The 17,567-nt window shown below is 40.0% G+C and overlaps 1 protein-coding gene across 1 annotated transcript in view; it reads right to left on the bottom strand.

The window, feature by feature from the left end:
* Positions 1-17,567, bottom strand: part of ANKFN1 (ankyrin repeat and fibronectin type III domain containing 1) — a 142,045-nt gene that overhangs the window by 36,066 nt on the left and 88,412 nt on the right. Inside the window, 4 exon segments of the mRNA XM_047833133.1 lie at positions 2,636-2,804; positions 4,334-4,484; positions 7,187-7,353; positions 16,565-16,780. Coding sequence (XP_047689089.1) covers positions 2,636-2,804; positions 4,334-4,484; positions 7,187-7,353; positions 16,565-16,780 — 703 coding nt within the window.

The following is a 17,567-nucleotide window of genomic DNA, read 5'->3' on the forward strand; positions in this document are numbered from 1 at the left end:
TTGTTTTTCATTATAGCCCTCACAACTTGCCTGACATGTACAGTATTGATTGTTCAATTGTTTACTGTTTGTCTCCTCCACGAGAATGTCTGCTTCATGGGGAGTTTGTTCATCACAGATTCTTTGGTACCTGGACTAGTGCCTGACACATGGTAAGTTACTTAGTAAATATTTGCTGAATTAATGAACAAATGAGTGGAGAGAGGATATTGTAGAGAGTAACAGCAGTAGGACAAAGTGTGGCTGCCCAGGGAAAGTGCTTGAGCCTCCCAGAAGGCAGGACAGAGAGGACACTTTGAGGGTCGATCCTCCAGGGTCTTGGGAGTCCTACACTATTATGAGTGATCTGAAATCATTGATTGTCACTGTGAAGACCAATGAGCGTTTTTGCTTGTAATCATGGAACAATGATGACCATTTCACACAGAATGGACACTCAGCTCTCCATTGAAGTACTTCCTTAGGTCTTTTCTCTGTCAATGATCTGTCCCTGGGAAATCATTAACTTTCATGGCATCAGCTGTTATTAATAGACACTGGCCAAATTTCTGTTTAGTACCCAACTTGCTCTCTTGCATTTTACTGCCAAATGGACATGTCCACTTGGATGAATTCACACTTCCCATTCAAGACAGAGCTAAAAGCATCATTTTCTTCCCTCAGCCATTTCCTCTCTGATTTCCTTACTGTGGATAATGGCAGCAGTATGCTCACAGTCTTTGAGGCTGAAAGCCATGAGAGTACTAGAAGTCTGTAGATTTCACCTTTTCTCATTCAAACAGTTGCTCAGTCTTGTGTATTACTCCTGATGTTTCTTAATCTGTATTTGTTTCCTTTTTGGGGGGTTTTGTTTCTACCCTACTATTGGACTATTATAATAACTCCTGAACTATCCACCAACCCTGCTCTCGATCCATCTTAAACAGATTCCTCAGCCCGACTCTTAAGATACTGCCCTGTATGGCCATGACTTGCCCATACCTCTATGTCCACTATTTCCTCACATCATTTCTCTGATCTAGCCAAACCGGACCACTTGTTCCTTTCTGAGATCTTCTGTTCCATGTCTTTGCTCATTCTGCTCCCCCTGACAAGAAAGCTTTTCCTATTGTCCATGTTTATTAACATCTTGTCCATTCTTTAACACCCACGTCAGATATCCTGTCCTCCAAGGTGGCTTTCTGCTACAGTATTTGAGAAAAATGTGTTTTCTTTTCTTTTTTCAATATCACTTAATACTTACGATTTTGGCATATCCTATCTCATTTAATAGTAATTTGTATCCTTATTTTACTCCCTACCACTGTACTGAAAGCCCCTTGCAGGCAGAGCCTTTGTCCTACTCATCTCTGAATCTCCACAGTAGGTATCTAATATATATTTATTGACTTGAAATGAAATACCATGACCCAGACTATATTTTGTAACAGCAGTGCAGTCATGTCATGGACTAATAATGTTCTTTGGGTGGGGACTCATTGGATGGGGTCATATTCACATCCAGGCCTCTTGAGAGTGGCATGGCCAATGTTGTTAATCATTTGATAGAGAAAAGGTGCAGAAAGGTTAAGTGATTGCCAGTGTCACACAATAGGGGACCCAGGACTCTCAAGTCCCGGTCTGCAAATCAGATTCAGGCTTCTCTTAATAATTCTTCCTCTTCTGGAAAATAATAATTTCTATTCTAGCTTTTTGGCATCTGACCTGCTCAGAGCAAGGGAAACAGAGAGGCTTAATCCATTTATCCTCAAGGGATAAATTCAGATTCAGATGCCCAGGTCTCAGAATGGCAGTTGCCCTGTCTGCTGCTAAATCTGGTGGCTCGGGAGCAATCCAAAGTGTGTGTGCCTCCATTCTACCCATGCAGCCGCTCACCCCCCACAAATCCTACAATTCATCTGAACTGACGGAATTCTTGCTAATTGCCTCTTATTGGTCTGTTATAAGATGAAGCATGGGGAAGAGACAAAGCCTCCCTATTCACATTCTCAGTGGGCAGCAGGGGTCTCTGTAAAACTAGAGAAACTGGGGCCCAGGCTATTCATTTCTGAAAGTCAGGATAAGATCTTCCATCATTCAGAATTCCACATTATAATCACAATATTGCATCCTGGGAGACCCTGTCAATTTTTTTTCAAATGGTCTGCTAGAAATTTAGAGCCTATTTAATATTAGAGTCTATTTAATAAATTAGCACTAATTGACTTTTTTTCCCTTCAGAGTGATACACACTTTATATTTTAATTTCACCATTTTTTTCCCAGTTGGAGGTGAGAGAGAGAGGGAGGGAGGGAAGGAGGGAGGGGCAGTGCTTTTCATGAAAACATCAGTTCTTAATATTTATGTTTTAAGAAAGCAAAGGGAAGGCAAGAACTGCAGCCTGATAACTGAACACTCTGTTTAGAACCCCCTCCTCTCCAATGGGCCTTAGCTAGGTTTCAATAATTATTGCTCCGGCACATAGTCTTGGAGCTTTGCTCTCTCTCAGACTTGTACACAGTTCTAGGAAGGGTTGTTGCCAAAGCCATCATGTGATTTATTGACCCTCCACTGGGACAAGGGGAACAGATATAACTTTGTGATTTTATTATAAGGAGGCTGGGTTAATATTTCTAGGTGAAACAAGCTACTATACCAAGTTCAAACATCTGAAGAGGGAGGTTAAGAAACCCTGAGTGTGGGGTGTAAGGATTATTCTGTCCTGGGGCTGTACAGACGTCGTCTGAGGCAGGGAGCAGGAGAAGAAAGGACACATTGTGACCCATTTCCAACACCTCCTGTGTGTAGAGGCGGAAGTTCCTTGCCTGCAGAGGGACACGCGCGGAGGAAAAATAGGAGAGTTACAACATGGCACTTACATAAACAACACCAAACTGGCATAAAACATCTAACAAAATTACACGACTTCAAGCTTGGAATTTTTATACAACATAAATATTAGGGTTCAGCCCATTTAATAATGCTATATAAAATCAAGATTTAAGGCAGTAATGTTCCACATAAACTCTGAAAACAACATTTATGCTTCTTATAAAAGCAGAAAATGATTGCATTCTGTGGGCTTTTCAAAATGATGAATATAATTACATGAAGCAACAAAAATGGATTGAATTAAAAATCTACTAGTTTCAATTTAAGTTGGTTAAGGGGGAAAAATGTAGTTTCTGGCCAAGGGCTGAAAAAATTTTACAAGTATCCAAAAAAAAAAAAAATGTTGTGTGCACTCTTAGGCAGTTAGGCAGCCCTCTCCCAACATGTGTATGTAGCCCAAGAGTCACCAATGAAATATGAGCTGCTTCGAACCTGCTAAGCTCGAGAAACCCTTTAATAGTATCTACTGTCACAAGTAGAGCTGGTATTTTTTTTTCCCCCTCCTGAGTACACGGCCACCCCTGGAATAATCCAGTTGCTCCCCTAGTGCCTTTATAGCATCTTGTGCAATTTATTCTTCATCAGTGTTTGCTATTTTGAACTAACCTTGCAGTACTGACTTATAATCAGAGCAGTACCCCAATAGAACACTTGGAGTCTCTAATCTATGTCCCTGTGTCCATGGGTCGGAGGCCAAGTCTAGGTTGTTGCTCTGTTATTTAAGAGAGCCGGTCACTCCTGTGATGGTCTTCCTATTTTATAGGCTAAACATGGTTGGTGTGTGTGTGTGTGTGTGCGCGCACGCACACTGGGTAGGGGGAGATGGTGAACCTAGGCCAAAAAGAAAAAAAAGAGAAAAGAATTCAACCTAATGCTACATCATGTTAACTTACTAGACAGAGCCTAATAAACTTTTACTATTCTCTTCTGTGCCAACAGTTTTTTCTTGAAGTTGCTTATTAGTGAAGGTTAGATTTGCACATTTCAATTTGAATACGACAATAATTTTGACGGTACATTTTCTGTTTGTGAAAAGACAGCATGGCATACCCTTGCCATTGCTATTAGATTATACTACCACTAGTCTGATGTTCTTAGACAAATCATTTATACATCTAACTATGCACTTATTTACATGTTCTCCTTGACTTGTGCTATCCTGAAGCTGAGACTTGGTGTCTTTTCAAGGTGGGCTAGCCAGTGATTTTTCCTTGCTTGACCAGACCACAATAATGCTGGGTCCAGAGCCTTGGAAGAGGTCAATATGGAGGAGATACAGAAAAGGGGCAGAAGTACAGTGTGTGTCCATTTGTAGGCATCAAAGTGTGCAACATGTGCAAAGTGGTATTTAAATCAATGAAAACAAACATATCAGTTTTTTTTTTTTTAACCTCTTAGTTTTATACCACAATGCAGTTTCCATCAGCTATGAAAAGAAGATAAAAATGGTAAAGACTAGTACCTGGTGTAGAGGTATATTGATCTGCTTAAGGAGAGCTTTCACTGCCATCTGGAGCTCGTAGAAGAACAATTGCATGGGGCAGTCAGAAGTATGATCCACACTTTCCATAGATTCAGAGCCAGAAAGCTTTTGGACCCATTCCCACTCCTCTCTGTATGTTGAGTCAAGTTAAAATTAGAAATATAACAAAAGTTCAGAACACAGCTCAGAACATTTTTAGTGTATATGTCCAGAACCCAGATAACCAATTTTTGGTGGTTAAAACTCAATACAATTCATAAAATTTGAACTTTTTGCCACCCAAATGGAGTTTAAAATGAGCTTTTTTTCTAATATAAGCTTAGTTCACCTATCAAACCACATATACCTCAGAACAGCAGGTCTAATTTGTATCAGTCAGTTTTTGAGATTGGAGCTTTGAAATATTTGCTAATAATTTCCTGACTGTCTTCATTTTTCTTTCCCTGAAGATCCTCTGTGAGTTCTAAGACCCTGCATTTTACCACAGGGGCATCTGCTGGTTAATTCAGCAGTTGGGTAACCACAGGACTCTGGTCCAACTCAGCCAACAAACCACATGGCACATTTCAACCCCGGCCTGTTGTAATCGTGGGGACTATTTTGGTTTCTTTCCCCTTCCAAGAGCTTGAGGAGAATCACAAACAGGAACACCAGACAATTCCAATAAAAGGAACCAGGGGACACACATCACTGGTTCCATCCTCCTTTCAAACTAGTCATCTGTGTCTTGATTCTGTGTGCTCTGTAATCCTTCCTAATGAACTTTTCCAAATGTCATGCAGAAGGGCAAGGAAAAGAATGATGGTGGGAGAAAACACATCTGGTTTGTCCCCCAAAGGCCGCTCTTCAAGAGGAGCTTGAAAAGATCAAGGTAAATGCCTCCTCGGAACATTGTTTCCACAGGTATTCCAGCACAAGTCTCTAAACACGTTCATTTGGCCCAGTTTCTCCTCTTTCTAACTCTGCAGGGAGCAGCAGTATGCACTCAGGAGCAGGCCAGAGAGGAAAGGAAAGCCCTCCTCTCTGGGGACAGAAAGAGAGGAGGTGCTAACATATGTTCCCACTCGTGTGAAAACCCTCTGAGGGCTCTCCCCAGTGGGTTTACCAGCCTGGGCTCCAATCTGTGTGTCAGAAAATGAAATTGATTGTGACATGAGCTTTTCATCAGAAAACAATCTCTTTTAACCAACTATCTTCTTGGAAAAGTGTCTGTTTTCAAGATCTCCGTTTCATTTCAATTCCCACACTGGAAAATACTATGGAAAATCTACCGTATTGTCCCAATAAGAGAAACAAAATAAAAATTAAATCCTACTTCAATCTGGGCGTGCGGTTGGCTCCACAAATAATTGAAATCTTTGAGAACCTGCTTGGGAGTTCATTTCTTTTCTCCCATCACTGATATTGAACTAAATGAGGGGGTTCTGACTGGCACAAACATTCACAAAACCTAAAGGAGCACATTGCTAAAATAGCATCTGTAATAAAATTAGAGAGTAAATTACCAGTAGGAATACCATGAAACATCTACCACTAACTAAGCAGTTTAGTCTATAAGGATGAGAGAAATGGAACTGGCAAGAGTGAAGGCTACTGGAATCTTTTGTAAAAATTAAACTTGGATCCTTGTCAAGAAGAAATTAGTTGGTATAACCACTAAAAGATAGAGTCTAAACCTTTAAGACACAAATCTAGCAAATGGATGAAAGTAACCATTGCTGAGTCAACCCACAAATGAGCCATGTAACCTCTTGGGAGGGACTGATAAGATAACCAAAGTTGATTGTAGAAGTGACCACCAGATGGCAGACTTAAAGTCTAGGTGTGGTTGATAAGTGAAAGATGAGAATATGGCAGCTAGTGAGTTTTTGAAGAGATCATCATTATTTCCTTCACTGTCATCAAATAGTATTTAAAAAACATCATGAGACACTATAGTTAATAAGCTCTTGCCACCTTATGGACCAAATTTTAAATGACCCAAGTTAGGAATCTCTTTTGGTTAAGCAAATCCATAGGTATAACTAGAATCTGGGCATCTAATTTGTATTCTAAAACCTAAGGATCCCTGGAGAGTTGTTTTTCTTATCTATTCTTTACTTTTTTTTTTTTTAGGTTGGGCACAATTCAGTTCATTATAGTAGACTTTCAGAGGCCTGCTGGAGGGCTAGTTGTAAATCTGAGCCAGATTACCAAGATTGGGCAACTTTCCGAAAGCTAACAGGGTAATTCACCATAATGCCAAACCATAGAGCAGTTTCCAGAAGCACAGGCCTTGTTACTTCTTTTCTTCTTTAGAGAACCATAAAGAGTACAGGAAACATACATAGTCCTAAGGCCAGAGGGCCAGGGATGGGGAGAATGAGGGCAGAGGGATTCTTTAAAGGGAAATCAATTGCTCTACCAGAACCCATTTCCACAATTGATATATATATATATATATATATATATATATATATTTTTTTTTTTTTTTTTTTTTTTAATGACTTATTAAGTTGTGAAGAAAAGATACTGGAAATAAAAATGTTGAAAGAAAAGGACATCTATTCATTAACCAGTTGAGTGTCAATGGTTGCACCATGAATAATATAGAGAGGAAAGTGAAAGGAGTTTGCCCCTCCTTCAATTGGGTCACTCCTTCCACCAACCAATACCACAAACCCTCCTTATCCTAATGTTAAAATACAGCTCTGCTTCTGCCCCGGTGTGCTGGCACCTGGGGACATCTCACTGCAGAAACTACACTGGGTCAGTTTTCTCCTCTGACACATCAAACCCATCATTTGAGCCATTGTTTCATCACACGGAAAACCCAGACTCCTCACAACTTACTTGGAAATGTTATTGTTTTCACGGATCTTCACGTGGCAGAGAATGTTGGGCAACTTTTGGGTAACTAGGACTTTGATCTGATCCACAGAGCTACATAGCTTTAGGTAACCCAGATATAATCCAGGAGAGAGACGCTGATGACTCCTTTTGTGATAAGAGAGAATATCCTGTAGGGTGAAAAACAAAACAACACATAAAACACCTTGAAAAGGCAACCTCAAGGGGCACCTGGGTGGCTCAGTTCCTTAAGCGTCCGACCTCGGCTCAGGTCGTGATCTCACAGCTCATGAGTTTGAGCCCCACATCAGGCTCTGTGCTGACAGCTCAGGGCCGGAGCTCAGATTATGTATCTCTCTCTCTCTCTCTCTGTCTCCCTCCCTTCCTCCCTCCCTCTCCCCCCCCCTTGCAAGAATAAACATTTATATATATATATATATATATATATATATATTTTTTTTTTTTTTTTTTTTTTTTTTTTTTTTTTAAGAAATGGCAACCTCAAAACCTTTTCCTTTCATAGGTGTACCATGTCATAAATTAAAGGAGCTGTAGCTAAGTTATTAGGATAGAAGCCTTGGATACCACTGTGGATATTGGGGACATATTGGTGGTACAGCCAATCTTACCTTTAGGATTACCTTGGATTATCCTCCAAGTCAGGTAATTAGTCATTAATATAGCCTGCCTGCATGCTATTTCCTTATTTCCTGGGCTGGGCTAGGTGTGTGGGTTGTGATTGGGAACGGGTAACTAGAAAACTAGAATTCCTAATTTCTGTCCTCTTAGGATTTGTTGTTTAGCAGTAGGAAAACAGAAATTTGCAAGTGTAGAAGCTGACAAAGCAGTACACGAAGCCTCATTATTTCAGAATAATTGGTACCTAGGAAAAGTCTCTTTTAAATGACACCATTTAAAATAGGACCAAAACTTTATATAGTAAGTAGAAAAACAAAGATTTGGTTGGTTCTTTATCTTGAAAAATGAAACAAAAAGCAATAGCCCCAGATTTATTTATCTTGTATTATTATCACTTAAGTTGTAATTACAATTATTCATTAATTCATGAGGATGAAGGAAGAATCAAGTATTGATTCTTTTTTTTTTCCTTTGGCTTTATTTTTTAGACTAAATTGTATGATAGCTGAAATGCTATTCCTCATATGTGACTTTCACAATGTGATAATGAAGAGGGTATTTTTGCAAGAATATTTGAAGTCTTCATATTTTTCCCCCTGGCATTTAAAAAATATGGATATTCAGGTCATTCTCATAAGTTCCTTTGTTTTGTGTTCTTCAATTGTTAACTGGCCCGCCCCTGCTAGATTCTTAATTGTCAACAGCTTTGGCTGTAATTTGATTAGATCTCCACATCATCTTCATCAGCTTCACGAAATTCTGCATCTTTTATAAGATTTTAAGATTCACCTTGTAATAGATTTGCCTTGAATTTGCATTGTATTTTCACATCACTTTATTCCACAGGCAGCAGAGACTGAAGTTTCTGGTGCAACAGCAAGTACCAGCCTGGTTAAGCACAGAAGGATGTTTGAATGCAGTCTTATTTTATATGTGGTCAACTCTCCAGTGAACTATTTTGGTTGTGACTTTTGCTTCCCTATACAACTGCAGGAACTCGGATAATGAACAATTAGAAATATGTATCAGTAGGTAAGACCTTTTTAAGCATTTGGGCAGTGGGGAAACTGAAACACAGGAGTGGTGAGTCAGGGAAGAATTCCTATAAGCTAGAGTTTAGCTTTCTTTTCAAAGGGAGTAAAAAGAAGGAGCCAACCTTACCATGAAATGCAGGGAATATTAAAAGGAAGAGAAAACCAAGCATATAAACTTGTGCGGAATTCTATACGGAACAGAGAGGGCTTCTTTGACCTGTAGACTCTGAAGAAGTAATCCCTCCTCCGTAGAATTAACCATCTGCAACATCTAACATACAGTATTGTGTATTTTTTTTAAATGTTTATTTTTGAGAGGGAGAGAAACAGAACGTGAGTTGGGGAGGGGCAGAGAGAGAGGGAGACACAGAATCTAAAGTAGGCTCCAGGCTTTGAGCTGTTAGCATAGAGCCTGACATGGGGCTCAAACTCACGAACTGTGAGATCACGACCTGAGCCAAATTCGGATGCTTAACTGACTGAGCCACCCAGGCGCCCTTATACTATTGTGTTATTGTCTCCTCTGTATCATCCTTTATCAAACTTATTGAGTTCCAGGCACTGCAGGAGACAGGGGGGTGTCAGGGGAACATCATGTGATCTTTACTCTTGAAGAAGTTGAGAAAAACAGATGAGTAAACAAATGATCACAGTATTCTGAAATCAGTTTTACAATAGAAGCAATGGAGGCATACTGAGGAAGGAGTACTTATATTTTTTCTTCTTTTATGTTCTTTTCTTGAACCAGACTATGAATTTAATGGCAAGGCTATGTTTTTTATTGCTTTGTGTCCTTAGTACTCAGTGCTATTGCTGTATATAATAGATACACAGCACATGGAAGTCAGGACAGTTCCCTAAGCCAGAACATAGGAGAATAGCAGAAGAGGGACAAAATAAGAATGGTTACAATTGGGAGGAAGGCATAACTAGCAGGTACAGAAAAGCAAAGGCTAAGTAACTTTTATGGTATTTGGCAAAAAAAAAAAAAAAAAAAAAAAGACTAGGAAATATTGGATTTTTGTGATCAAGAAAGAAGGAATTTTATTAATATCAAGAGATGGATTAGGCAGAACTTTTTGATGTCTTCTATCATATCTCTTTAGAAAAGATCACAGGTAGTTGACTGGAGGAAGTTCAGTCAAAGTGAAATTTTGAGAAATGAACAGGTAATCAGAGAGCAATGAGTGAGAGAAGGTAATGAGAGAAGGGAAAAATGGAAGTATTCAGATCAGTAGAATTTGATGATATGCACCCTAGGGATACTTGCTATACAAGCAGATGTGCCCAGCCTGGTCATTATTTTTGAGGTCATTATTTTTGAGAAGTGGCAGAGAAATAGAAAAGTCCCCAAAGACTAGAAAAGGGCAAATACGCCTGTCTTTGAAATAGAAAGGGGAGAAACACAAGATGACCTCAGTAATTAAAGACCTCCAACTTATTGATTTTTGGGGAAAATGAGAAAGAACCATCAAATAATCAATTTGCAGTCACCCAGGAAATCCTGAGGCACTAAACAGGAGTCTGTGGTTTTGTGAAGGGCAAATCATACAGACAACTTTAATTTCTAACAGCAAAAGAACAGGATCCATAGACCAGGGAGAAGTCTCCAGTAATCTTTTTCACTAGATAATCTGGGAAAAGTAGAATCTTGACATTACTTTAATAAGCTGACTCTCTGGGTTGAAGATTTGTGGATGGAGATGGTGTGGGAATGGTAGACATATTGAGTGATGGCCCAGTAGGGACTGGTCCTGAGGGCCCATCTCTTTAGCTTATTTATTGGTGTTCCAGACCAAGAAACGAAGAATGTGTGCATCAAAATTGCAGGTCCCAAATTTGTTATGGTTTTAAGTTTCAAGAAAATAGTAATAAAGCTTTGAATGAGCCTATGCATTGGAAAAATAATTAGGGTTGAAACTTAATAAGAAAGTGTGCTTGTAAAGACCCAAACCCAAAAGTACAAATATAGGATGTGTATAAGAAGAGTTTTCTCTTATACACATGTGGGGGTGAGCACTAACCACAAATAGAATGAGAGCTAGGAACATACTGTGGTTATGTAAAAACTACCACCATTCTTAGGTGTTGTAATTTACTCTTTCATTCATTGTTTTAAAAGATGATTACTGAGCATCTACTATTGAGCATCTGTTTTCCTGCCTTTACTAGTCATTTATCCTTCATTAGAATGTTTTTAGAGCCTGAGAAATGTATGGGAAGAGAAAGAAATTGTCCCATTCGCATAATTAGAAAGCTTTCTAAACCAAATCAAATGCCTGTGGGCTTGTATATTAGCTGATTTTACTTCTAACTTGTATTTCTAGCCTTTACTTCCATTATAGTCCTTTTGTGTCTCTTATATCCAGCCGAAAGGGATTGCTTTTTCCTCTCTCCAACGTGTCCTAATTGCTGTTCTTTGTTGGTTCATGAGTTCACTAATTCTACCAACTTTTATTGGGCACCTACTATGTGTCAGGCATCATGCTACAATATTAATGACATCAGGATGAATAAGATGTGATCCTTCCCTTCATGGAACTCAAATGTCAGTGTGTGAGAAAGACATGTAGCAAGTTTTTCTAACTCTGTATGATCACGTTGTATAAGGTCCATTGTGGACCCAAGGGAGGGTTAGATCTCCTTTTCTACCTTCAGCCTCATTTCTTTACCATGCCCTCTATTTAATTTAAATCTCTCTTTGAGTTCTTCCTTCCTCCTTCCTTCTTCTCTCTCCCCCTTGCTTCTTCCCTCTCTTTTTCTCTCCCTCCTCTTCTTCTCCCTCCTTCTCTCCTCCTTCCTCCCTACCCTCTCTTTCTCTTTTTTTTCTCCACCTGGTGAACTTAATTTACCCTTCATGGCTTAGCCAAATGTCACCTCTTCTACAACGCCTTCCCTGATATTTCCAGGGAGAATTAATAGCTGCTTTGTCTGTGCTCCCATAGTACGCTGTTTGTACTGCTATCAGGCTCTGGTTTAATTCTGCCTTGTATTACCTTGATTTGTTTACAAGTCTGTCTCCCTCCCTTGACTGAACTCCTTGAGAGCAAGGACCTTGACTTATTCATTTGTTTTTCCTATAGCACCTAGAAGAGTTCCTGGCACCTAGTTGGTGCTGAAAAAAATGTTTATTAAATATGAAGTGAGAGGCCCAGAGGTGGTGGAGTGTGGAGCTGGGCCTCAGGGAGAGAATATGCTGTGCTGGTTCAGTGACCAGGAAGGGTATATCCAACTGCCCTCCATTGACCAGGTGTCCTAAGAGTTTGTTAGAGGAATGACCTGCTTTTCCAGTAACCACAGGGCTTTAGTTTTGCACAGCGGATGGAAACTGAATTGACCAGGGACAGCAAAGGTCAGAAAATGGTGGCCCAGGTATTTGTGGGCCCAAGATTATAGGGTTTGCAAAGAATTTAAATTTTCTAAATTATTTCCTAACTTTTAAAAATAAGGATATTTTATCCAAAACTCTAGATTTTGAACTTCTCTTTAAAAATGGGAAAACATTCAACATTGGGACCACTTTTTTCCACTGCAGTTGGCTGTGGCTGAACGGGCTGTTCTTTACATGGCACAAGGGCCCTCCAGATTATTGTAGTCTCTGTTACTTCCACTTGCTCCTTTTTTTAAAATTGAGATTCACCCTTTTAAAGTGTGAGATTCTGTGTTTTTTTCCTATGTTCACAAGCTTGTGCTGCTCTCAGCACTACCTAATTCCCGATCATTTTCATCACTCCATCACTTGCATTCATTAGCTGTCATCCCTCCTCCCTCTACCCCTAGAACCACTCATCTACTTTCTGTCTTTGTGGATTTGCATATTCTGGGCATTTCATATAAATGGAATCATACAATATGTGGCATTTTGTGTCTGGCTTCTTTCACTTAGCATGATGTTTGATCTCAAGGTTCATCCACTTTGCAGCATGGATCAGTACTTCACTCATTTTTATGGCGGAATAATATTCCATTATATGGATATCACTTTTGTTATCCATTTATCAGTCATTACATTTGGTTGTTTCCACTCTTTTTCTGTTATGAACACTGATATAAACAAGTTTTTGTGTGAACCTAATTGTTTCTCATGTGCAGCTCAATTGGCTCATTTTCATTCATCTTCCTGATTCCTGTAGTTTTTGATCCCCATGTTAGGGGCTGCTTGGGGGTAGAAAGAGCAGGAATGTACTGGAAAAAAGAAACAACAACAGAAAAGGGCAGAAGAAGTAGTAGGTCCTGGGTATTGCAGGTGTGAGAAGACACAGGGTGACAGGAATGCCGAAGGAGAAGGAGAAGGAAAGCAGAGCTGGGAGGGACCAGAAGGTAAACTTTAGCATATCCTCTCTAGGATGACACTTTTTTTTTTTTTTTTTTTTTTTTTAAGGATACAGAGAAAAGGAGGGGGAGGGCATGTAAAGCGGCTTGGGAAAATGGGAAAGGTACCTGACCAGGTGTCAGAAGATTTGGGCCCTAGTTTCTCCTATGCTGCTTTTTTGCTAATATGACCCTAAGGAATTATTTCCCTGAAATCCATAGCTTCATCTGTGAATGAGACACAATGAAATTACTCACTCAATCTCACTGGGTTTTCATGAAGATCAAATGATATTATAGATGTAACAGAGTGTTATAAACTTGAAAATGTGCAAATGTGAAAGATTAAGCTTCAAAGAAAAGTTTACCTGTGAAGTTTCCAGTTATTAAGGTGACCCTGGAGGTCAATGTCTGGGTAACTCAGCACCTGAGAGGGTCCTCTCTATTGGAAGTACTCTCACTGCCAATTAGTTTGCTCAGAGGGACTCTAATTTGTCCATAGTAACTCTCTTATCCTTCCCAGACAGGTGTGTGAAGGATTTCTCTCTTTCTTCTAGATATGAGAAAGGCCCGTAATGAAGGTCTGGGACTTGAGAGGGTCAAGAATTTGAGAGGGTTAGACCCTGGAGTTTCCCTGGGGCCCTAGGGATTAGTAGATTATAGACCCAGAGTTTCTTAAAGCCCTTACCTGTTTTGAAAACCGCATTGCAGACCATACAGTTTTTATACAACTTTTCCTTAGTTCTTATGAAAGGTAGAGGTGGTGGTGCAATGCCCCAGCGGATGATTGAGCCAGTACCAGGGTCTTATGGGAAGGTAGGGATGGGAGGAGATGGCCTAGATACCTCCCGAGGAGGCCTAGAATTGTTTGTATTTTTCCGAGTAGAGAAATAATAACAATCACTAACGTTTATTGAGTGCTCGCTTTGTGCCACTCTCTAATGCTTTACATATTAACTCATTTAATCTTCCTTGGAACCCTATGAAGTAGGGTTTCTTGCTGAAGGAAGAAGGGGAGGAAACACAAGAGGTCAGAAATGAAGTATCTTGCCTTAGTCACATCACTAGACAAGGTGGAGTCAGGAAGCACACCCTCGTGTGCTATATTCCAAACTGGTGCCTCAATATGTGTTGTGATCTAACAGAAAGAAGCCCCAAGCCTAGTGGTCATCACTCAACTGACCATGAGAAAAGAGAGTGGTTTGTGGCCCAGAATTGTGGGAAGTACCCCGCCTGCTTTGGGCAAACACCAAGACTTGTCACTACTTTCATGTTGAGTTGCTGGGGCCAACTCCTGACATAATTAAAGTCCAGGAGTGACTGGATACCAGCCCTAGTAGTTTTATCCCCTATTTCCTCTCTAGTGTAAGACCTGATTGGGAAGGAGGGGAGAGAGAAGAAGGAGGAGGAGGAGAAGGAGAGTGGGGGTGGGTGGGAATGACATCAAGCAGAAATGTGCCAGTCAGCGGGGGTAAATTTTCCACTTGGATCTGTGTGGAAACCTGATCTTGCCTCTATTTTTGGTCTCCTTTTCTAACAACCTTTTGCCAGATTGGAATTTTTCTGCACCTGTAACACATTTTTAATGTAATAAGTCTAGGAGAAACCAGGTATTATATCATGCTGGGGCCTGTGCTGTGTTTCTAGGAGCAAAGGTAGCCCAGACCCCAGTTTATCCCTATAGGGGATTAGTGTATTAGTCACCCTGTAAAAGCTCAATTTATTGTGATTTTTTTAAATGTTTCTTTTAGCACTTGCTTATAAAGGGTGAAGAGGGGAGCCACGAATAGTGTCTATGGTCCCTGCCCCCACCTCCTACATACACACCCACACCCACACCCACACACACACACCCACACACACGCATGCACACACACACACCCTCTATCAATTTCATATGAACCCAAATTCCATAAAATCAAAGCCAGAGGTATTGGCTTTGACCAATTAGCTTACCTTTGCTACACTGGACTCCATTCTGGTTTGGGTTAGTGCAAGGAATGGAGAGGTGAGATTATTCTATCAACCACTCCTCAGTGGGGAACTAAAGTAAGTTAGTGGGCTGGTGGCTTAGTTTTTTAGGGTGATCATGAGCGGCTACTGGCATCAAGGGTTGGGTTTGGCTTGTTTATGTAGGACTGAGCCCTTTCTTTTCCATTACTCTGGACTGGCTGTCTTGTGGATATATGCCAGACCTCAATTTAAGGTAGGTGTTTCTGCCAGCTTGTCTGCCTAACTGGAGAGTACTATCAAACTCATCCCCATGACTGGGTTTAAAAAAGGAAAGGAAAGGGAAGGAAGAAGGGAAGGAAGGAAAGGAAGGAAGGAGGGAAGGGAAACAGCGTGAAGCCCATGCTCACGTAAGAACACCTGAGGAGTGTGGTGGTGTGGAGAGAGTGCTGGACTCAGGAGCAGAAGATGTACTTTGTATCCCAGTTATGCCATCCAGCCTGAGTCTTGATCAGAGCTGCCTGAATTTTGCATTTTGGTGGCTATTCAGTTCTCAGGTGAATCTTTCATCCTTTGTTTGATCTCCAATCCCTCGTGACTAAAATCCTAACTCCTGCCCCAGGATGCGACAGAATGTAGCAGAAAGAAGCCTGATTCCAGCCAGAAGATCTGAGTTTAAGTTTCAGTCCTGCCACTTTCTAGCTGTATGCCCAGGAGCAAACCCAAGTTTTGTGGGGACTAAAGTGAATACAATTTTCTGTGCCTTCTTTGACGAGAAGAATACAAAACTGTGGATATGAAGTTGTTAGGATCCCTGCCAGGGCACTGATAGGGGCTAATGCAAGTGAAGAGCTGAATATGCTGAGGCTACATTAGCTTCACTAGACCTGCCTCTCTGTGTGGTCGTTATGTCATAGAATCTCTTTGAGCCTCGGTTATTTCATTCCTAAAATGGATTTAATCATGCCTGCCTGACCCAGAGGAATATTAGAAGGAACACACAAGTAAGTATGTGTAAGAGTGTTTTTGTTCATAGTGTTTTATACACACACACATACACACACACACACACACACACACACACACACACGGTCTAGCAATGTATTATTATTATAGTCCCTTTAGGTGTTAATGTTTTGATTATATTACCTGTAGACCCCTACTCAAACATTTGTCTCAATGTTTCTCATTGGCGTATTGGTCAGGGCCATTTTCAGGGTGCTCAGTGCACTTGTATTGTGTGGCCAATTATGTATCTGGAGAGTGATAAATAAAAAATAAGCTTCTGAACCTTTCCTGTGTGTGGAATACAAACAGTGAAATGCCTCTGGACCCTCTCTATTCTATCACTGCATTTGTAAATGGGTCTTAGTACATTTCACTAACCCCTCAATAAATGTGTTTGAACTTTAAATATACAGTATTAGAAAACTGAAAGACTGCATACCTGGATGGTTATCAGTAAAATGTCTAAGGCTGTAGGCTCCTCAGGTGTTGACAAAGACTTCCTCTGGCTTTGTAGTTTTGAGATTTGCATCCATTTGCCATTAAAAAATGAATAGAGTGTCTCCACTTCTCTGATGGTGACTATGAGGATGTTTCCATGCCGGTCTTTAATGGGCTCATAGTAAACTCTTCCCAAGTTGTGTGTTCCAAGTAAATTCTAGAAACAAATAGATTTCTGGTAGTTTGGATGATATTGTGCAAACAAAGCAACATAATTGGAACAAAAGACACTGAATATCAATTATCTGATGTTTCTGAGAAGTTTTTTTTTTTAAAGCAAACTTAAAACTGGAATATGTGGCACCATAGAAAATGTACTTAACAGAAGCTCCAAGAAAATCTCTTCACCATAAGCTTGCAAAGATTATAGCAAGAGGCACAAAAATGATGTTTTTTTAAGCAAATTCAGTATCTGTAAATATCTCTTACCCACATAGACACACCAGCACATAGACCTCAGTTACCAGCACTTGAAGAGAATCCCAGATGTTTTAAAGAAAAATGCCTGATATTTCAAGTATGCCACTTGTGGAGTTTTCAAGAGATCTACAGTAAGCTGGTATGAAGTGGGGTTGTTTAAAATGAAGAAGTGAATTGACAATGTAGTACATTGTACAGGTCTCCAAATGACTGAACATTCCTTTCAAGATAGTTTAATTGGGAGATTGGCCTGGTTTGACTTATCTGCATTTCAGGGGGTTCTATTTATTTAAAATTACGTTAAAATTGTTTGTAAGCTAGATCACCTGAGGCAGACAATACTTTTAGAAAGGTAGGAAAATAAAGATGCTGCATCAAATGTGGAGGGACCCAGGAAGATGTTACTAAAATAAACAGTTTTTAAAATATGCAGGGTTTGAAGATTTCTAACCTAGAATGTTGGATGAGGAGGATAAAATATCCTTTTATTTTGAATATCTGTGATTTTTCAAAAGTATAAATAA

Source organism: Prionailurus viverrinus, chromosome E1 (genome assembly GCF_022837055.1).
Source record: "Prionailurus viverrinus isolate Anna chromosome E1, UM_Priviv_1.0, whole genome shotgun sequence".
NCBI lineage: Eukaryota > Metazoa > Chordata > Mammalia > Carnivora > Felidae > Prionailurus > Prionailurus viverrinus.